At 38.7% G+C, this 22,545-nt stretch overlaps 2 protein-coding genes and 1 long non-coding RNA gene across 4 annotated transcripts in view; 1 reads left to right on the plus strand and 2 right to left on the minus strand.

Annotated features, from left to right (window-relative positions):
- Positions 1 to 3,239, plus strand: part of RASGRP1 (RAS guanyl releasing protein 1) — a 37,837-nt gene extending 34,598 nt beyond the window's left edge. The window contains exon 17 of the mRNA XM_041401884.1: positions 328 to 3,239. Coding sequence (XP_041257818.1) covers positions 328 to 462 — 135 coding nt within the window. The 3' untranslated portion in view covers positions 463 to 3,239. The remainder of the gene's footprint in view (positions 1 to 327) is intronic.
- Positions 3,240 to 4,350: 1,111 nt separating this feature from the next.
- LOC121333765 lies at positions 4,351 to 5,712 on the minus strand. Its single transcript, XR_005952360.1, has 2 exons — positions 5,279 to 5,712; positions 4,351 to 5,189 (listed from the first exon to the last, which is right to left on the minus strand). It is a non-coding gene; the product is annotated as an uncharacterized LOC121333765 (long non-coding RNA).
- A 1,278-nt stretch (positions 5,713 to 6,990) lies between these two features.
- On the minus strand, positions 6,991 to 21,885 carry FAM98B (family with sequence similarity 98 member B). 2 transcript variants are annotated; one of them, XM_041400394.1, is made up of 9 exons: positions 21,747 to 21,885; positions 21,409 to 21,561; positions 20,660 to 20,808; positions 19,726 to 19,860; positions 18,792 to 18,970; positions 12,127 to 12,207; positions 11,632 to 11,748; positions 9,100 to 9,267; positions 6,991 to 7,649 (listed from the first exon to the last, which is right to left on the minus strand). In XM_041400394.1, the coding sequence occupies exons 2-9, from the start codon at positions 21,471 to 21,473 to the stop codon at positions 7,281 to 7,283; spliced, it is 1,263 nt and encodes a 420-aa protein (XP_041256328.1). In that variant the 5' UTR covers positions 21,474 to 21,561; positions 21,747 to 21,885; the 3' UTR covers positions 6,991 to 7,280. The 2 variants fall into 2 exon arrangements, with proteins under 2 accessions (XP_041256328.1, XP_041256339.1); XM_041400405.1 differs by lacking the exon at positions 21,747 to 21,885 and having other exon boundaries at positions 21,409 to 21,676.
- Positions 21,886 to 22,545: the final 660 nt, after the last annotated feature.

Here is a 22,545-nt window from a genome sequence, read left to right on the forward strand (position 1 = left end):
GGTACATCAATTTCTGCAGCAGTAGAGTGGTAAAGTCTGACGTGTGTTGTTGTTTCCCCAGACTGCTGTTGTTATGAGAGGTGCAGTGGGGGGGGGGGATAAGTGCAGGTTGTGGACATGACTCAGATACCAGCTGGTGGAAAGTTGCCAGAGCATACACAAAGGGTAGAGCAGGGACTGTGGAAATACTCAGATAAGTTACTGGTTCTTTTGAGAGCTACACCAATTTATTTTTATGGCAGTCAACCTAAATATACAGCCAGACAGTCCTCAAAAAATTGCACTATAAAATACAATTATCTTTTTTTTTTTTTCTTGTTTGTTTAGGAAAGGAATATTCTAAAGGCAGACAATGAAGGTTTAAAGATCCAGCTGGAACAGGCACACAAAACAATTGAATCTCTCACAATCCAGAAAAGAAACCATGTAGTTGACAGTCTACAACACAGAGACTGCTCCTAGCAGATGAGAGGAAAATCTCCTATGGAATGGAAGATCGTAAGACTGAAAGAGGGGCTATGATAAAGCTGCTTACCAAGTGAACTGGAGAGAGAATCTGAAGGATATTAAGCAGAAATGTTCTCTTTACTCAACACATTTCCCTTTTAAACATGCACTCCCAAATGTATAAAATAATTTTGACCTTGTAATTTAGCATTATCTGTGCAATGGAAAATAGTATCTTCTGGGTTTGCTTTTAAAAGGAGTGAGAGTGTTGCTGAAGTCTCTGTTCATGTTGAAGACCATATTGATTTCCCAGTGACTTACCTGGCTGCCAACAGCATGCCTTACTGTACAAATGTTCTGACAAAGTAGATATTCATAAGACTGGGTCACCTCAAATTTGGCCCAACTCAGTTTTATAGATACAAATGTGTGATAAAGCTGAGTAAATTAAAACTGTAGAAAACCTATATTAAGAAAAATAATTCATTCTTGGAGCTGCAACCAATTAAAAACATGAAGTGAATGGTCACATTTAATTCCAAAAATTTAACAAGAAAATTAAAGTAGCCAATCTAATGATATTTGATTGATCCATACACTTTAAGATAAACTGACAAATTTTTAAAACATCTTTCAGAGCTTTAGAAGTTCTGCTGCTCAAACACTTACCTTTATTAAAGTAACAGAAGTGAGACTACAGAGACTTGACATTGAATACTGCTTCCATGCCATGACTTGGAAGATTTAATTCCTCTTACTTGGCTTAATGGGTAACTTGTTGTCCACATACAGTAGATATGGCATAAGGTTGATTATATTTCTCTCACATCAAAGTAGATTGTTGCCATTGTTGAGCAGAATCTGTAGAGCCATATTATGAGAGAAACTGGACAGCAAGCCCTGTGCAATAGCTACTGTAGTTCAGAGCTCCTAACAAGATTTCTCCATTTTCTCTCTCCTAGATTTCACATGCACTTTACATTAAGTCAAGATGAGTGTGCTCCTATGTCTGTAAATTTTGTATAGTAAAAGGTGCGAGGGAGGTAACTTAAAGACACAAAGTGTATATATTGTTAAGAGAAAATAGTCTTTCAAGTTACTGATAAATCTACTTGTCAAAATAGCCGATTAGAAAATTCCATTTGCATTCCAAGAGATCTGTACACTTAAGAGCTGTGTATTTGTCATCACACATACAAACACCATAAAAAAGTCCACTTAATGCTCAACACTTCTAAGTTACCAGTTCCATTATAGATTGAAATTTAGTCAATGACAATAGCATCTGTGCTTTGTGTTCAAAGTGGCATAAATATACATTCCATCCACAATTTAGTCATTATCAGGTATATGAATGCTTTATTTATAAAATTAATTTGAAAGTACTTGCCAGTTTAGTGATTCAAAATTGCTTGGAAATTGGGTTGTGCTTGCAATGCCATGTATAAGTAAAAACAAATGGAGGGAAGGAGTAGTAGTAGTAGTAGATTTTCTGTAACATTTCTGTAAATAACTGAAATGCATAGGAAAAAACAGCTCTGTGCAGCTTTTTAAACTCATACACTAAACCTGAATTATTATCAAGTAAGGTGGAATTGCACTTTGGTCAGTGAAGCAATCAGAATGGCTGTCAGGTCATGTCTGCACCCTTGGTTTGCCCATTTTCTGTGAGCTTCTTGATTTTGTCCTCTCTTCAGGGAACTACAGCAAGGTATATTTCTAAAAGGCATTTAACAAATAAAAGCCTGTTTCTACAACTATTAAACAAGATAAAAAGTTGGATATATTTTCACTTATTTAAAAAATGCCCCAGAGGAGCAGCTAAGACACATAAATCTTGTTGTACAGCCAAGCTAAGTGCTCACTGGTGGTCTAAACTCTGGATTTGAATTTGTGTATGTACATATACTTTGTCTATGATGGAGTGTGGCGATCATGAACAAAACCTTGTAGTTTAAAGGAAAATTCCCTACTATCAGCAGCTGGGCCAAAGGCTACTGTAGAACTAGGTACTTAATGCTCCAGACTGAGTTATGACCACAGGTTTGTACAGTCCTAAGCGCTAACTTAATGTTTCTCTGTAAATCTGAAAGATTTAAAAGGGATCTGTATGCAAGAATGTCTTGCAGAACAAGTGTGCAGTGCTTCATGTGTGCTAAAAACTTCCTGCTTCAAAGAAGTCAGCTGATACCTGGATAACTTCAGAGCTTTGTAAGTACCTTCAGGTTCTCTGTTTGCCCAAAATCTGTAACAGTTATCTCCTCCTTCCCCACCCAACCCCCTCATTTTTTTGTTTTTCTTTTTCTCCCCTCTTTCTCTGAAGTGCTCTTAGTCCCTTCTTTTCTTTTGGGACGTTCTTTTTCCTGCATGAAAGACTTAACAGCAGAACCTGACTACAGGGAAACTGTTAAAACTGACAATGCTACCCAGAAAAAAAAAATCACTTGCCTTTGTGTTAATCTTCAAGCTGCTTTATGTTAGGAAAAAGGGACACAATTAAAAGCGCTGTTTAGAAGTCATGTTATCAAACAGTGACACTGAAATTTATCTTGTCATGGCTAAGTCAAATGAACACACTCTTCCTTCTCTAGGTCCAGCTCTACTTACAAGAAGGCAGAGAGAACAAGCACCACTCCTCATTTATTTTTTAAGCGTGAATTCTGATTGTTTAAAGATAAAAGTAAATAGATTGAGTAGTATCATAATTAACAAGGCAGGGGCTACTGTTTATATTCAGGTTAAATACAATTGCTTTTAGATTAGCTCATGTGTTTTGGAAATACGGTTTTGTTCTAGCAGCATCTGTTAGTTTATTGTAACTGCTCTCTATGGCAACTTCAAGTTTAATGCTGTCTGAGAAGTTTGAAAAAGTGTACAGATTGTAAATATTTTATATAAATTGTTAAGATTTTGGTTTAATATTTATAATAGAAAAATATTAAAATTGCATTTCATGCTGCCTCTGATTTTGTATCTCAGAGAAGTCTATACAAACTATACTAGTCTTCCTTGACTGTTACCTGAGACCCTTCTGCAGCATTTACCTAGTACCAGTGTCTCAGACCAGCTTCACCTTCTCGGAGCCTTGGAATGGTCCTGCGAAAACTCAGGAAGCTAGGTATTTGCAGATTATTTGTTTGGTATTCTACTGGCTGACATAGTAAAAACACTGTGTTGTTACTCAGTATGCCAAGTACTACAAAGCAGCCATCTTTAGTATCATATTCTCTCACTTTTGTTAAGAATGCTAGTTTTGAAAAGATTTCACAGCACAGTAGTCAAGTTTAAGTAAAGCTTCTGTTGTGTCTGCTAATGCTGCCTGTCGCACAGGCAGAACTGCAGCACTCTGAAGACCTGCTATTTACCTTACAGTAAACTTCAAACTACCACAGCCTAAACTGGTTTTTATATGGGGAAATGGGCATCCATTCAGTTATCTTCAATCATGTCAAGGAAGACAAGAAGAGGTGAAACTCCTATTTGTATGGCAAATCTGCTCTACAGTCTTAGGCAAAACAAGTTGTGGGGTTTTTTTCATAATTATCTCAAGTAATAAAACTTGAGAAGTAATTGGAGGATATTTCTTTAGTTTACAAAAAGACAAAAGCAGTGATCATATAGATCACTGTGCTTTTACATTTTTTTTGAGTAAGATAAAATGTAACTGAGATTCTTTAGTAATCCCAGACAAAATCCCAGACTTGTGACATACCTTGCCTGTTAAAATTTTTCTATAAAGTTATCTTTTGCCTTCTCCATTTTGGTCAAAATACATGTTATTTCCATCACCATAAAAAGTAAATTTCACCATTATTGTAAATCACCAGCAAGAATTCTTTCTTACAAACAAAGGAGGAACATATGATAGTGGATCCAAATCACAATACACACAGATGATGCAAATAATTTTAAATACAGTTCTTTATTCCTCAGTGTTTACAGCTGTTGACAAAAGCATCTCTCAATTCCTGAAAGAAATCCCCAACCTTTTTTTTTTCAGATCTTCAACAAACAAAACCATATTAATTAGGTATTCATTAAATGCAAATAAACACAAAAATGTTCACAAACATATATATGAAAATCTTTTACTTACAACAGTATTTTTGAAAATGTTTTTTTTCAAGACAAAACTTGAGGTTTAAATCAATTACTTTCATGGTGTTATTGCATTGTTTGAGAAATTAAAGCATACATCCTGACAAAAGGACAGCAAAGGATACCTCCATGAAATATGGTGGTGCTTACTTTATTTTTTAATGACTGGCTTCAGATTTTGAAGTTATTTAAGAAAGATTGAAACGGCCAGATTAAAAAAGAAAATCTCCAGCCCTATTTGTATTTCCATATTTTACATGGTCTACATACACCTGACTGAAATAGGATACTGAAATAATTTAACTGTTAGAATTGAAGTGGGCATGTACCTGCTTCACTTGATGATTTACTTCATTCAGAACTGTCCTGCCTACTAACAAACAGGATGGACTGATGAGTGTGAAAACACCAAGGCACATCACATCTGCAGTTACAACAATCCAACCAAACTGCTGCAATCTTCCATCCTAAGACTAATGAAACCTATCAGCATAGATATGTTGTTTCTTTTTCCAGGTGTAGTTCCTTGATGAAGCCACATGCTTGACTGCTGATTATTTGTAGCAAAAAGAAACACTGGGATCAGCAAACAGAATTTTAATGTAATCTTAAGGCTTTGGTTGTTGAAAAGCTGCTCTCTATTCCTTTGCTGACCCACACTTTGCTCCAAGGGCAGCAGTCTCAATTGGTATGTCATTGGTCTGGGAGCTATTCCAGAGCATTAGGCAAAAACCAAGCTCAGAATCAAGAGAACCAGTACTGCGCTCCAACGTGACCCATGAGGGGTCTCTCCGTAATGACTGCAGAGGCTGCCAAGAGCTTAGGCCAGTAAGAAGCACAGAAAAATTTGGCAAAGGAGCGACAGTGCCAGCAGTTGGGTGACATAAAGCCATTATTGCAAAAGTTCACATCCCAGCTAACATGTTCTAGGCAAGCAAAACTTCTGCTTCTTTTTATCAGGCACCTGCTGCGACCTTAAAGCCTGGGTAAAGCCATATATATCATACATTAGAAGCAGCATTCTCAAGCAAAGTGATGAGAGAGGAAATAACAAAAGAAAAGCTTTTGAAAGACAGTAATTAGATTTGCAGCAGAACTTTATATTCATGCATGAAGTTGCCCTGAAACAGGGCATGATATGTGTGTTAAGTAAAAAAAAAAATCTTTAAAGCACAGAACTTTATATTCATGTATGAAGTTGCCAATGAAACAGGGCATGATATGTGTGTTAAGTAAAAAAAAAAATCTTTAAAGCATACCAATGGACACCAGTAAGAAATTTGTGCAGAAAGAGCTTGTAACTGAGAAACATAAATCCAAAATCAAATCCTAAAGTTGAACATGGAGTTGCGCCTACAGTTACAAGTGCTTCAAGCCTGCTGTGCTATTTCATCATCAGCTGCCTTCCTGAATCTCTCTGTAGTGACCTGCCCCTGATAAATGCTGTCATGAGAACATATTCAGGCAGCATCCCCTTCCGACCTCTGTTCCCAGGAGCGGCCTCACAACACGGCAGATCTAAAAGATACTGGGCAGCAGAAACTGACTTCTTTGAGTGACAGTGCTAAATTTAATTCCTGTCTACATATATTTACAGGCATGATGGTGTGTCAGCTAACTCCTTCTAGACTAACTGTGTGTGTGAGGGAGAAGGAACCCATACCATGTCAAGACAGGGCTTCTTTTAGGTTGGCAGAGAGAGAAATCACTGAGAGAAGGCAACTGCTACATGAGGTATCTTGTTACTAACCAGACAGGTTGTGATTCCCAAACACAGAGCAGGCAAGGGAGAAGAGAATAATTTAAAAAAAACAAGGGGAAAGAAAAGAAGGGGAGAAGAAATGTCATGTTCTTTCTCATAAAGCTCAGCTTATTCCAACTTTGTGTCTCAAAGCTGATACACAAGGATACATACATGAATTCACACCAGACATGATGGCTGCAAGTTTTCTGCCCAATCTGATTTTAAATTTTTTTTTATGAAACAACCACAATGGAAAACAGGTAAAATGAAAATAAGACACTATCAAAACTCACTATGATGAGTTTACAGTACATGCTCTGACCATTAGTGTGTCTGATACATTATCAACACAAAAAACCAACCTGATTTGATTAATTTATGTAGAGTATTAATTCACAATGTTACTATAATGTGAAGTTCTGCAAGAATAATCAAATCTAATTGAATAATTTTCACCAAAGCCTTAAGGATTTTAACATTTGAAATTAAAATTGAATTCATGAATTCATTTTCATGAAAACTATGAATGAATAACAATGACATGAAGAGAACAAGCCTGAAAGCAGCATTCTTGAGTCTTTTAGAAGTGGTTTCATCCAGTTCTTAGGCCTACTTTGTTTTTTCTACACAACATTTTGGAGCAGGAGAGTAGACATGCAACATGCAATAATCAGAGAGGTCTGACCATTAATATATTTTTGTTTGTTTAGAAAGGGTTTTATTCAGTTTTCTGAGACTTATTTTAAATAAAATTACATAATAAAAAACACCATATAAGCAGAATGAAAAACAAGGACTTCAGTCATCGGATTTTAGTATAAAACTTCAGTTAACTAAAAGAACTCAGCGAGAATATCAGTTGGTCTAATGAAATTACTCATATGGTCATACTTAATTCTAACCTAAACCCAAGTCAACATATCTAAATTCCTAGTACCAGTAAACACCACCACTATATTCTGCCAGTTACTCTGTTAAGATTTACAGTACTTTAGTATCTTCGGTATCCTCCCCCTCCCCTTCCACCATAGGGATCACCGTAGCCTCCCCTGCCACCGTAACCTCCCCTGCCACCTTGGAAGCCACCTCCACCTTGAAAGCCACCTCCACCTTGAAAGCCTCCTCCACCTTGAAAGCCTCCTCCACCCTGGAAGCCTCCCCCACCTCTTCCACCACCTCTGAAACCTCCTCCTCCCCCTCTACCGCCCCCACCCCCCCAGTTACCCCTTCCACCACCACCGCCCCCCCAGCCACCTCTTCCACCACCTTCTTGTCTTTTTTGCCATGGAGGCATTTCAGGAGGAGGTGGTTCAATCTCTGTTGGTCTGCCTCCACGGTCAGGGACTCTCCCCATCAGAACCTGTATGGAAAAAAAGGTCATTTTCAGAGTTAAAAAACAGTAGTACTAACTTGAAGAGACACAGGATTTTCTCCTGTGAACAGAGAAATGCTGCCTGCTGTTTTCCGGAACTTTGGTCCCTCAGTGCAGTGCCTGACAGTAGAATCACTATCTCCTGTCCCTGTAACACCACAACAGAACTCTGGAAATGGTCTCATTTTTCACCTCTAAAACAGAAATAACTGCAGCTAGCTGGCTCATATTACTTTTGTTAATTTTTTTATGAAGAACACCACACACCTGAAGTATTATTGCAATAAGCAATATACACACTTCATATACAATATATACAAATACACATATAAATTTATACTCCTTATGATGTGGCTCTTCTACTTAAATTTCAAAGTTCAGGTTCAAACCTAATCAGCCAATTAAAAAAACCAAAAAAACAGCTGGCAAACTGATGTGCAGTTCTCAAAGGCACACCGGTTTGCCTAACATTAGAAACTACTGACACTCAGTGAACAGCAAGAATGAACAAAATATGCAACAGGCTGCAGTAACACTTCCAAGAAAAGGAAAAAAAAAAAAAGGCATCGTGTCTATGGCAGGTATTACTCAGTGTATAAAAAGAGAAACTGCACTGGACAGAGTTAAACAAAACAAACATCTTTGACAAACAAAGATGTATCCAAGTAGATATTTTTGTTGTTGCTTTCGAATTTCCTAAACTCCGTGTGATCAATGTTAACATTCCCTGATTAGTCCCAGGCACTCCAACTAAAGTCCTCTCAAAAAAAAACAAACCCACCTTTCTCTGAAATCCTATAATAATTAAGAAATTTCAGAGTGTTAAGGATCAAAACATATTAAAGTATCTAAATCAGGTAAAAAACATTAGAAAAACCTGTAAATGCAGGATCAATGAAATCAGGTTTAGTCACCACTTGACTGGTGAAACTCACGTCACTACTTACAAGCTTCAGCTTTTATCACATACAAGAGAGCAGCACTGTCGATTCACTACTGCAGCCAAACCAGGTAATTTTACTTTGCAGCAAAATGACATTTCTACAGAAACTTTCATGATTTATAACACACCGATGAGCTAGAGATGTGGGTTTACAAACCAAACAATAATATCCTGGCAAGGTAGTTCAGGAACTGATACCACAAAAACACTTACATGCATCCTTGACGTGTGCAGTTCCCCTGAACTCAAGAGGTCATCTACACTCACATATACACTCCCCCCCCATCTACACTACTCTATTTCATCCTGTTGCATGACTGACTGTCTAGGAAGATCAAAAAAAGGACTTTCTGCAATGTTTACCAGAATACTGCAAACCTTCCTTTCTTAAATGGAAAAAATGAAATTAAGGTACCAAGCAAAACCAGTGTAATTCATTCCTTTTGAGAGGTCTGCAAATGCCCATGTCCATTTCTCACTGCCAGAAAAGCATACCTTGTTGATAGCACAGGCAGTCTTCTCCCGTGTTGATCCACTACTGGTTCTTATGATCTTGGAGAAGTCCTCGCGAGCAGCAAGAAGGTGAGCCAGTGTAATGGTGGACTTGGGAGACAGCGCGTAGCGCTTGGGCTGGTAGATCCGTGCTATTTCATCTGTTTTTACCTGAAGGATGACAGCAAACACTACTTACTTGCCAGGTAGCAAACACGCCAACAGACTTACTATAAACCATGTGCTGGTCTCAGTAAGTTTCAATCTGAACACAAGGTGAGGTGTAGCTTCTGGAAATACAAACTATATTACAAATCATAGTGCCAGTTATCACCAGTTCTCTTCCTGTTGGTGGGGGTATTACACAGAAAGTGCTGCTGATTATGTTTAATTGATGCTTAGCACCAGTACAAAAGAAACTTCTCTATCTACTCGCATCAGATTCTTCAATGTCTTCCAACATGTCTACGGACTAAAACTTAAGGAGTCCACACTGCTTTCTCAAGAGCTTTACATAGCCATATTCAACAGATTGCTTCTGAACATGATGAAAACAGAGCAGCTTCAACATAAAGTAAATTTGTGGAAAAAACCTGAAAATACAGCAAAACAATTTTGCAAGCCACGAAAAAGTGAGACTGAGAAGAGGACAACATTAGATTTTTTACAAGCATGCTTTGATGCTTCATTTATTTAGCAGAAATAAATGAATACTTTCTGGGAAAATCTAGAATGACCCTCAGAGTGAAATAAAACATTTAATATTGGCTAGACCAGACAATACATGCTGAACCTTTACAAGACTGTTCTGCTAGGTAATTACTCCATCATTTGTGAACCCATTTCAGTCTGCGAACTTAGCCCTCTTGGAGGCTGAACAAGTTACAAAAAAACAAACAAACAAAAAAAATCCCCAAAAACCCATACCATCAAAAGCAGAGAAACGTATCAATATCTATTTAATGGTGGGGAAAAAAAGGCAAGCTAACAAATTTTAATGAGACAACAATTTGTCTCTTGGCTTAAAAAGAATAAACATCTCTAAACTACATCAATGTCAGAACATTTTCAATCCCCAAAACCTTCTCAAAGATACTGAGTGATTAACATAATTCTTTCCTTCAAGAGAAATAGGGGAAAAAAAAGATTTAAAACAGTATGTTATTTTGAATTAGTATGTAACCTGGTTATTTCTGTAACTGCATATATTTCAACAGTCTTTATAAGACAGGAAAACGAATCATCTGACTACTTTATCATCAAAAACCTCTTTAAACGATTGTTCTATTTCAAAAGGGCATTCATTGCTTTTATGGAACAAGAGCAAGTGACAAAGTTTTAGTCTGCTTAAGTTAGTCATCAGTCACATCAACTACATTTTAGAAGTATACTTTAAATTTGAAGATACATCATTGTATTGGTACAGCTGTAAGGAAGTTATACAAGTAGGGACATCTCCTGGCTTCTCCGAGTAAAACACCTCCCTTTTCCTTTCTTGCAGGATAAAAGCATTCACAACCCCTTCAGAAATTAAACAGTGAGCTACTCCAAAGCAGCACAGCAGCACCAAGACTTGTGTTCCAGTGATACTTAGTGAGCTTCATGCAGATGATTCCGCATGTGCCAATGACAAATTGTGATGTCACGAAGACTTGTAACAATCCATACTTCCAGTAAGCTTTCCAAGTTTTAAGATTTATTCATCCTAAGCTTTCTAAAGAAACCTTTGGAAGGAAAGCTGATCTTGTCCCTAATGAACAAAAACATCTGCCTCCAGCTTCTCTCACATGTGTCTTCATCAAATTACTAACTTTGTGTTTCTTATCTCCCTACTCTTTGGGATACAAACAAGATATATTTCCAGCTCGGAAATATCACTACTATTTTTTAATATACAGAGCTCTAGGAAACAGTACAAATGAAATTATCACAATAAAAGCAATACCAGCAGAACAAATACAGAGGTGTGCTTTGGAATTTTTAGTGACTGGAAGGATTACAAGCAATTGTGTGATTTTCTCACACAAGCTACTATTCAAATAACCTGTTCAACTGAACAGCTGTTCATCTAGTAGAATCCAAGATAGGGGGCAGTCATTGTAACCTATCAGACTTTATGAACAGTCACTTTTTACACCCAATCTATGTTAAGGCCCAGTATTTGTCTTTAGCATCTGCATGAGGTGCAGAGGTTCCCTCCTAGTTAGTAAACTCATTGGAGGGTGTTAGATACAGAAAATAGGGAAATGGGAACTTTAATTAAAGTGATAAACCTCAACAAAGGATGCTAGAATTTCTAATTGTGAAGCTATAAACAGTCACAAAGGATGGACTGTGCCATGCCTGGTTAAATCCATCCCCTTCCTCAATACCTAGGATTTAGATATTACAACTTGAGATGAGAACAGGTGGGAAAAAAGGTAACAGTGATGGAAGTGTATTTGTGTATTTACATGGCATGCATATTCTGTAGGAAGACTTGGGGAACAGTAGCAGACTCCCACCTACAGGAAGCAAAAAATACACTGAGTTTACCTTTGCTCTATCAGACCAGCCAAAAGACTGCACAGTCACATCGAGCCTCTTCATCAACATCCGCCGTCGACACTCGTACTCACTGCAAAGAGCATCATTGATCTTTTCCAATCTTTCCTGCAGCGTTACAATAAGAAATTCAAACAGACAAATATATAAAGTTATAGAGGTCAATTCAAACTTAACCCCATCCATAAACTAAGATGTCTATCCCGAGGTGACCACTACAAACTACACAGCATCTATGTAATGCTACAGTAGAATGCGTGTACAAAATGATTTGAAAATGAACAATGGGTGAATCAACACAAGGTTTGTTTTGTAATGTCAGTTCTGGAAGAATACCTGATTATCACTGTTAGTATTTAGCAACTGAATTTTAGTATTAATATTCAGCAATAGAACAGTGACTGTAAAAAGGCAAAGTTAAATGAAGCCATATACATTTATTTTGACCATCCTGGTAAATACTGAAAAGAAATGGAGAAACTTTACCACTTGGTCAGAGTTCAGAGGTTTTGTCAGCAGTGATTTCCCCACATGGTTATTTTTAACTTTTGAGAGAATGTCCTTCACCTGAAAAAAACACATACATCTCAGAACACAAATGATATTTAGATTTATTTCAGCAAAATTTGTTACAATCTCATTCTGCTACTCGGAAGATCACACACAGCATGTTTGTTTTAGCAGACTCACGAAACAGATACACATCTTCTAGCTTATGATCCACTATAAAAAGAACTCCTGAGTACTTTTGTAAGATGACCAGCCTCTATACAAAAATATTTTATGGCACATCACTTGTCCTCCCATTAACAGAACAATAGTTATACAGCAAATTTATCAAATGCATACAGGAAGTAGGACTAGCTAAATTACTCATTTTAGTTACTACTAAGTCTTGTAACGTCAACAACTGGAAGTTTGGACTTCTGTTGCCAAATGTTACACTGGGCTACAAAAAAATCTGGTGATGGGTGTTATTAAGAAAGGAAGGAGATATGACAGGCATGCAGTCATTCTTTCTCATTAATTTTATTCTAATCCTATAACTGGTTCCAGCTAACGTCATGTTTAAAACTTTTGCATTCACTCCAAATCAAATTTGCTTATACTTCTTCCACTATTTCTTGCCCTCAATAATTAGAGATGAAATATGCTCTACCTTCCAAACACCACTGTATTCTCCTCTCTCATCACAAGAAACCTCTACCTCCTCTTCCTGAGTGAACTTCCTTCGGCAAAGCTCTTCTAAAATCATTACCACGAATGCCCACAACACTTGTACATAGCCTGAACATAATCCAACTGATTTTTCAGCTGGAGTTGACTGCATGCACATTATTGTTCAAGTTTTGTACAGTCTGATGGAGTGAACTACATCTTCATTTGCTTCAGTAAATAACCATGGGGAACCAAGCAAAATGAGTAAAACTAGAATTAATTTTCGTTTGTATGTCCAAGGGAGGATTAAGGTAGTGCATGATCTACAGTAAAACCTGTATCTGGGGACAGCCATTAGATACATTTGCAAGGATTATAAGACTTCATGCGGGCACACAGGCATTTACATTACATTTGTCACAAAGGCATGGTTCAAAGCTCAGTTTTGAGCTTCACATGTTACAGAAATATAATCTCTAATGATTGCTCTGAAAAAAATTCCAGAAGTCAAAATTCAAATTCTGGAGCACCTAGTTAATTTTAAAAAGAAATACTTATTAAATCAACTTTCATATGGCAGGATTTTTATAATTATCTCAATTTTTTTTTTTTTTTCGTATATAAAGAAAAAAAATCTGGTCTCAAATTTTGTGTGAAAACTAAGGTTTTTGTTCTTTCTTTTTACATCGCTGCTGGGCAGCACTCTGGCAGGTTAAAAACACAATATCCCAGAAAAAGGTAAATATATTGTGCAGTGAGCAAATTAAGGGAAAACACTGTTTTGACTCCATCAGAAAAGACAGCCTAGCAGTATCTGAAAAGTGGCAATCTAGTGTAATATTCCCTGTTATTATATTCAATTAGTATCAAAAGAGGTTACAATAAGGGGTGAAGTTCAGTTCCATGTACCATACTGATCCCAACACTCTTTCTCTGATAATCCCTGCTTCTCTATAACCTTTTTCTTTACACAAAACACTCCAAGGTTGTCTGTCTTCTGCATGTAGCCAGTTTTTTTAACTGAAGCACACACAGAGTGCCATATTCCACTCCAAAACGCAAATGCACCTAAGCACAAACTACATTTGAATTTAAATAAATGCTTGAAGATCAAAATCAGAAGTTAATAATCAACAATAGAGTAAGATCAGTATGACAACAAGAGATGAACAGATCAGTCAGTAATGAGTATAGAAGAAGGAATGAATAGCAGATGAATTAACAATTCTATGGGGCAAGAGATGTCTCTTCATATACCACTGTGGTCAGAAATATTACCTCAAAGTTTGAAAGAAAGAGTCTATCAAAATGAGACCAGCTGCTGAAACAAAAACCAATACAGCAAAATGAAAAATTCTCAATGTAATTTACAGTTAGATTGTGAAAGCCAGTGATGCTGAATACTACCTAGAGATTAGAATGATTTTAAGTTTGCAGCTGCAAGGACAACTAAGAGGTAAACACAACAATGGGCTCCACACACAAAAGCCACACATTCTGCCATCACAAGTCAATCACTGCTGCATACTCCTAATTTCCATGAACTGAAAAGTGAAAGGAAGTTTAGAGAGAACAATTAAGGAAGATAATCAATGAAAATCAGAACCAGAAGAAACAAGAGCAGCTAAATGAAACAGTCCTTTACTGACTGAGAAACTACCCCCAAATTTCTGCAATGTTTTCTTTCAAAGTCAGAGAACACCTATATAATTTTTATCCAGCACAGCTTTACTAATAAATAACAGTTAAGGAGCAATCTCTTCACCGATGACCTGGTCTATACTCATGAACTGGTCTATGTGTTTGACACACTGTGAAGTCATATTCAGATTACTGAATCTCTACTTACTCCTCACTCCCACCAGCAGGGCTCCTGGGGAAATCCTACAGCTATAATGGTGAAGCAAGCTGAGCTGCCTTACAGCTGCAGAATACATTGTCCAGCCATGACTGATGACAGAGGTATGAGCACAGGAACTCTGGCACACAACAGTCTGCCAGAGGACAAGAAGGATGTGAGGAAATGGATGTGAGAATCTATGCTATCACCTGTATTCCCACACATGATAGTTGCCCTGGATTGAGAAGGATATGTAGGAGTTAAAAAAACTCACCACAACCCACAAAGAATTCTATATACATAAGTGGCAACAAAACCAAATGCAGTGCCCTGATAAAAGAGCAGTGAAAACATACTCAAAGTAACATAAATTGTAATTGTCAAATCATCCTAAAGTTTTTACACATTCAGGTGTAAAAATAAAACCAAATAATTAAAACTAGATGTAGACAAGTATGTTTGACTATTTGACATAGCATGTAATCAAAGACCTTGGTAACACTAAAAATGTATGGGATTGCTTTGGGAGTTCACACAGTCTCTAAATATAAAATGAAAACAAATAAGCCATTGGATCTGCTTGAGAAAAAACAACCAAATTAAAATCTGCTGCATAAAAATAAACAGTTATTCTATTGTTAACAAATAAAGTGTATCCTTATTGAACATGACATTCCTTATTTGTTTTGTAATTTTGTACAACTGAAAAAAAAAATTAGCTCCCATTTCATTACCCTGTTCAATGTATTTATTAAATATCCTCATCTTCTGTCAAAACAGAGCAGTAATTTTTACATTTAACACCATTTGCACAGAAAAACATCATATATGTATGCACCTCCAGAGTTTTTTGAGATTTTGAAAAAACCTGACCTGTGGACAGGTGTCGTATTATTAATTTAAATTTGAGGAAAGAATGTTGCCTTACTTAGTCATAAGGTGTACAGTCATACTGTACAGCTGCATAGAGATCACCCAAAATCTTAAGCACAAAATATTTTTAAGCCTCTCTTTCATATACCTGCAGATAAATTCAGTATTTATCTAACTTCAAATACATTTTTGTTTGACCCTGATGTCTGGAGACAGGACAACTCTTCAGTCTTGTTCCCTGCAGTAACATTAATCCTTACTGTCCAGGCACCATTACATCTGTAAAATTACTACAGATCAACAGTTAAATGAAACACATTAATTTAAATAATAATAAATTCTAGCATTTCTACCCAAATATTAAAAAAAAAATTCTTCTCACATTTCACTTAAGTATTATGTTAGCTTAATTTTGACTTAGTTTGTTCAGCAGCCCTTTTGTAGCTTCTTTTTATTCCACTGATATGTGAAAAGTAGCAGAGTACTTTTAATAATGTGGGCCAAAAAAGTTCAGAAGTCTTTTGAATAATATCACGTTAGAAGTTTTTTCAAATAAACAGTACTAGAATGTCACTTTGTAATTAGGTGTGAAATTCACACCATCTTGATTGGAAAACAGCCAGATGTAAGCACTAGTTACAAAGCACAACACTGGCATGAACTTTTCTGAATCTTTCATCAATGTTCATTTAGAATTTATGGAGGTTTTGGCATTAAAATTCAGATTGACTCCTAGATTCCCCCTTTGTATACTTCACAAGGAAACAGCATCTTAAACAACTTAAAAATTAATTAACTAATTACTATTAGTTTTTCAGTGCTGTATAATAAGATACACTTAGTGATAGAAGGCTGTCAATTTATCTCTCATTTTCTTAGGTATATTGATAACCACTAACCCAGGTAATTACAGGAGATGCAAAAGATACTTGCTATGATTGTACATTCAAAGTTTGAGCTACTATAAAACTCATTTTGAATGAAGAAAGCAGTCCTGATTTTATAATAAACTCTTAAATAAACTGCAAAATCACTTAAAACAATAAATGTTCTAATGTTCCATACCAAAATACAGTGTGTGATCTGGCCTTTGGTAGGTTGCTGCTGCACAGCCAAACTATTCTCAGAACTACTCCCACAGCTACTGACAATGCTGAAGATGCTAGACAGAGACAAAGAGTAGACATGTTGAAATGCTGCAGATACATTTGCAGATACACTAAATAAAAATACTAGATTGGTATGCAAGTCTGTATTATGAATGATATAATACTAAACATCAACAGTGCAATATTATGCAGAATCTAATTAAATCAAAACCGAAAACATATTTGGAAAAATAAATGTATCATTTCAAGTGAATTTCTGTGTTCATATTTAAAAAAAGTAACAAAACGGTGCTCTTAAAAAAATGTTTACAAAACCAATGAACTTTAATTGGTGGCACCACTGTTCTAAAGCAGCTATACCTATAAATTTAGGTCTCTAACCCTGTCATCTATCAAACCAACTCCAAACTTCTCCTACATTAAAGCAATGGATGAAGGACAAGTAAACACATTGCAGAAATTCTACAAAATCTCTTGCAAGGTAAGAAAAAATCCTTTGTTCATAAGGGATGAAACACACAGAGAACAGATTACACTATTAATTAGGAGTCACAGAAGATGAATGAACTGGTTTTGTCACCTTTCTACACTCTGAACTGAGTACAAATGGTATGACCACTGTGGAACTGGCAGACCTGAAAACCACTGGAAAATAGTCCAGGCAGCATTAATTAAAAAAAAAAAAACAACCAACCAACCAAAACCAAAGATAAAATACTTCTCAGATTCTGCTCGTTTGAGTACTTCTGAAAGGGTAACAGTTTATACAAACTGGGATGGCAACACCATGCACAATTCAAGCCCGTGATGCTGTCTGATAGGAAATGTCAGATTTTGCAAAAGGTGGCAGACACCAGGTGTCCAATAACCCAAAGAAAATGTTCTATATCACTATGTGCGTGTAAAGGAACTGATGCTCCAGGTCTGGTCTTGCAGTACCCCAACTGCAGAACTGGAGTCCTGTCCCTACCATGGGATGAAACTAAATCTGCACCAGAGAAGTGAAGCAAGGAATTAAGCAAGGAAGGTCACAGGCCATAGCTGCAGCCTATGAACACAGATGGATGTAAACACAGCTACCACTCACACAGGGAGATCAGCACAGTCAGGCCATCAGTCATCAGCTGTAACTCTGACACTTTCATTCCCAAAACAGTGCTAGAATTGTTTCTTCATCCCTTCAGAAACATTTACTGAATATAAAGATTTCCTTAGAACTAAAGAGACCAAGCACAGATAGTGTAGGAATAGGCAATTCCACTTGCACCTGGGTGATGCCATTTATAAATGAACCTATTAAAGGTTTTGTCTTGTCACACTGAAGACAGATGTAAGAAAATCATGTAAGTAATAGGCCCTCTCCCCAAAATCTCTGAATGTTCAACTGCCCAATTGTTGATGAGGAAGAATGAAAAAAAACAAGCACAATCATGTAAAATTATTAAATTTAAAGACTCAGAAGCAGAGGGAGTTTTTATTCTACCCTACAGAGGGGATCAGTCACTCTGTCCCCAAACACTAGAGAGAGATGAAGAGCAAAACTTCTAGCTGTGTGACAGAGAAGATAAATTCCACCTCAAGAGCCTATTTACATTCTGCAGTAAGGAAATCAGATTAAGGATCACATCAGTGAAATGAGTTAGAACCTGGAGGGACACAACAGAAAGAACTGTCTTGCTGACTAAGGTTTAAATTGCCTTATTCACTGAATAATGGCAATTGAGGCATTTTCATCCTCTTCTGCAACAAATCCACACTTGCAATTAAGAAATTAATAAACTCAAAAGGACTAATTTAAGTTTTGGATATTAAATTTAAATACATTCCAGAAATGACTGCAGGTACATAAATGCACAATCAGTTATTACCCAAAGTTTTCTGCTTGCTACAGCATTTTGAATGGGTAAGAGGAAAACTTATACCTTAAACTTGCATGGCAAATATGTCTGATCAGGTACATTGCAACCTCAGGGAAATGCTGAAATACTTCACCTCATAACTAAAACAGTTTAACTTAAAACACTAAGCTGGCTTTCAGAATTTAAAACTCTTTTGCACTTATCAGATAGGGTTTTTATGGGTGAGACTGCTGGGCCCTTAGCTCTACAATGAATGCTTACAGGGACAGCGCTTACAGTTTAGCAAGAGTGAGAAAATGTGAAAGTCCATACCTTTTGTTCCACACTGGTTAACAAGGGAGGAATACCAGAAGATGAGGAGTTTGGCAGACCCAGTGCATCACAAATAGCTTGCACTTCCTGAATAATTTCACTGTGCTTTTCCAAATGAGAGCCTTTAACTTTCTTGCTCTGCAATATCTTTAAAGCCTGAAGTTCTGTACTTAGAAATACTAGAGAGAAAAGCATCATAACAGCAATTTAGAGACAGTTAAGCATTTCTGCATCCACATTCTCAGTACAGCTACAATATCTTACATTTGCAAGATAACCGTGATTTGCTGTGCAAGATATACATTACAATATCTTACATTTGCAAGATAACCGTGATAAAAGGGAGACTTTCTCAGTTCTCTTCTGAATAGGTCAGTATGCTTCCCATTCTCTACCTCAATTCCCTCTCACCTGACTTCCTACCTTCAGTCTACACACTGCATTTAACTGTTCAACTTCCTTCTGCCACCAGATCCCAAGTTCCTTGGCTAGTTTCATATTACCACACTGGTTCCTGCTGCCACTCCTTTGTCCAAGTCCAACTTACACTTAGACATTGTTTCTCTCAAGTCTGCTTTCAGCACCTTCAGATTGTGCATAATTTCTGATTAAGCTGCCCTGAAACCTCTCACAAACACAGGAAGCAAGGTCTCACTTTAGGTGAGCAGGAACAACTGGATCAAGAGAGGGATCAGGAAGCCTCAGTAGGTTGCACCATACTTTTAAAAGAAATTTTAGTTTCTGCTGAACAGCTTTCTAATGCTGCTCTATTTTTCACTTTGCACAAGTGAGTTGATGCATGCTGAGCTAGTGTGTAATGACTGTACACATCAACTAAAAAACACAAAGAACTCTTCAGTGTAAATTGTTCAGTTATGATAAAGCATGCACATAAAATACTGTATTATAAATGGGAAAAATGATTATTACTCACAAAGGAGTTTAAGACAATCTTCTTTCTCTCTTAATCTGTCTTTGATGTCTCCAGACACCAGTGATGAATACGGACAAGCCATTTCTCTCAGAAAGCCACTAATTTCAAGCTGGAAGCTCTCTATATCTTTCACTCCTAAGGAAATAAATGCACAATTAATGGCTTGTTACAGAAACATCAAACTGCAATCTAATTTTTTTAACATACACGTCTATTGCAGATTTCAACAGCCCACCTACCTACCCAGTATTAACCACCTACTACCCCAGTAACATTTTTGTTTAAAAAGTCCTATATACAAGAAGATATGCCTTCTAATAGTATCTTGAACTCATGCTTTGAATGAGGTAATGCTACAGCAGTCTGTGAAGACATGAACAGAAATGCCCATCAGTAGGAAGTGAACAGTTTATATCACTATATAGCGTGTCCATGCACCTAATTTTCTGATGAAGAAGTCACAGGAGTCATGAGCCCATTATTTTCAGTGATTGGTTTTAGTTCCACTACTTTTTTGGTAAAAACATAAGTAATATAAAGTCTCATCCAAACTCCAGCCCTCGGGCAGAAACAATCGGGCAGCACTACCAAGCACTTCAGGTATCCACACACGGTGCTGACCACAGCACTGTGCTGGACCAACAGCCGGAACACACCCGGCACTGCAATTCATGCCATCAAAATAGGATTACAGGCATGAATGTACTTTTCACATTTATGTATATCTAAAACCATCTCAAATCACCTTCTTTTTTCCTTTTGAAACAGTCTTCAGAACAGAAGATCTTAATCCAAGAGCCACATATATACAAATATCAGTCTGAGCTGGGCTACCTTTCAGCTTACTTGTAAACTTCAACACTGTAATTTCACTATTAGCTGAACAGTATGGCTCTAAATCCACTGAACAAATACTAAATTAACATTGATATACCATCTGTTGCAGTGATGCTTTCTTCCATATTACAAAGTGACTTTATCTGGGAACCTAACCAAATGCAAAGCTCAAAAAATTCTGGTGAAGACAATCCATTTTCTGCTGCTTTTTTAAGGGCCTCCTCCTCCAACAGGGCACCCGTGTACCTGCACAGATGGATAAACATTAGTAATAAGAAGCAAGCATAACATAAAATATACATATTTTCAAATTATTTTACTGTAAACTGGTTAGTAACTACATTCACTTAAAGGAATGAATCTTTCTACGTTACTTTCATCAAGGAATAATTCAGACTTCTTTTTTTTAAGCACATCAAAAAGTTATTGGTCATTTATATACAAAAGAGTTTGTCAGAAAATATGAGACAGGCACTTCTACATGTGTGCGTGAAAACACTCTGATCTCTCACTTTCCCTTTAAAAAAAACCCCAAAAAAACAACAACACAAATTTCAGATGTAATTAGGCCTGAGAACTCAAGTGTTAACTCAAGTGTTTGGTGAAACCGCCTCCTAACAGTAACAACTAACTGCCTGGGAGTACTGGGAATAACGTAACTGAAAGCCAGATTTCGCACAGTTTTTGTCCCGTACCATCCGAAGCACACCGCGGGAGGTGGGCAGGCACCACAGAAGGCGCTGCTGCCCCGCCAGCCCGCGGCTGCGGCGGGCCGCTCCGGGCCCAGCCGGGCTGCCCGCGGCCCCTCGCCCCTCGCAGGGGGAGCCGCCGCTGCTCCCCGGTTACCCCAAGGCCTCCAGCGCGTCCAAGATGTCGCTCTCCATCCCCGGGCCCGGCGGCAGGTCCCTCATGCCGGCGCCGTGCCGCGCCGCGCGGTGCCCGCCTCAAAGCGGCCCTCCGCAACCGGCGCCGGCCGCCGCGTTCCGCTGCCGCCGCACGCTCCCGCGGCCGCCCCAGCGCTGACCACGGCCGCGGCACCCAGGGAGCGCCCGGGCTCCTCCGCCCTCCCCGCACTACAGCCGGGCCGAGCGCACCGCCCGGGCCGTGACCCCGCTCCCGGCCGAGGCCGGGCCCCGCCGAGCCCGCAACCGGCGCCGGCCGCCGCGTTCCGCTGCCGCCGCACGGCAGCCCCGGCCGGGGGGCGGCCCCGGCTGCCCCCGCCCCTCCCTCGGCGGCCACCCCCGCTCCGAGCGGGCGCTGAGCGTCTCGGGAGCGGCCTCCGCCTGTGTCTGGGGGTGACCCTTCCGTACAGCCCTGCCTTTCTGCCCGTGCTGGGGGGCGCCCGGGTTCCCTCGCCCTTCCCCGGCGGGGCTCGTCTCCTCCTGGCCCTGCGGCTGTGCTCCGGATTTGGCCCCAAACCCCTGCCCGCTGGCCCCGCTCCACGGGGTACCGGCCGCCTGGAGGAATAGAGGATCAGGAGCGACCGCAGCCACCCTTTGAGGCTCCGGACATGGCTCATGCCGGGCAGCCAACTCTTCCACCCCTACACAAGCCCCCTCTGTGTCGTGGTTCGAAAAGCTGGTGTTGAGGCATTATTTCTGTGACTTCTCAAATTGAGAAATTCTGCCTGAGATGGTGCAGGCCGTATCTCCTGGGCACCTGCAGATTTTCCACTGTGGGGTGGTGCCTCAGCCCTGCTGTGTGCATTTTGGCTGATGTGAACTCTCTCCCCTGTGACTATTGTGGGACTGTGTTTCAGGGTGCTGATAATATAGAGATGTTTTTGTTATTGCTGAGCGGTGCTTGCACAGAGCCAAGGCTTTTTCTGCTTCTTGTGCTCTCATAGTACCCCAGCTGTGAAGGGACTTCACAGGGGTGGTGCTGGGAAGAGGCGCAGCCAGGACAGCTGACCCCAACTACCAAAGTGATACTCCAAACCATGTAGCATCATGATCAGTATATAAAGCTGGGGAGAAAGGGAAT

This window comes from Onychostruthus taczanowskii, unplaced genomic scaffold, assembly GCF_017590055.1.
Source record: "Onychostruthus taczanowskii isolate IOZ18803 unplaced genomic scaffold, ASM1759005v1 scaffold1, whole genome shotgun sequence".
In the NCBI taxonomy this organism is placed as follows: Eukaryota; Metazoa; Chordata; class Aves; order Passeriformes; family Passeridae; genus Onychostruthus; species Onychostruthus taczanowskii.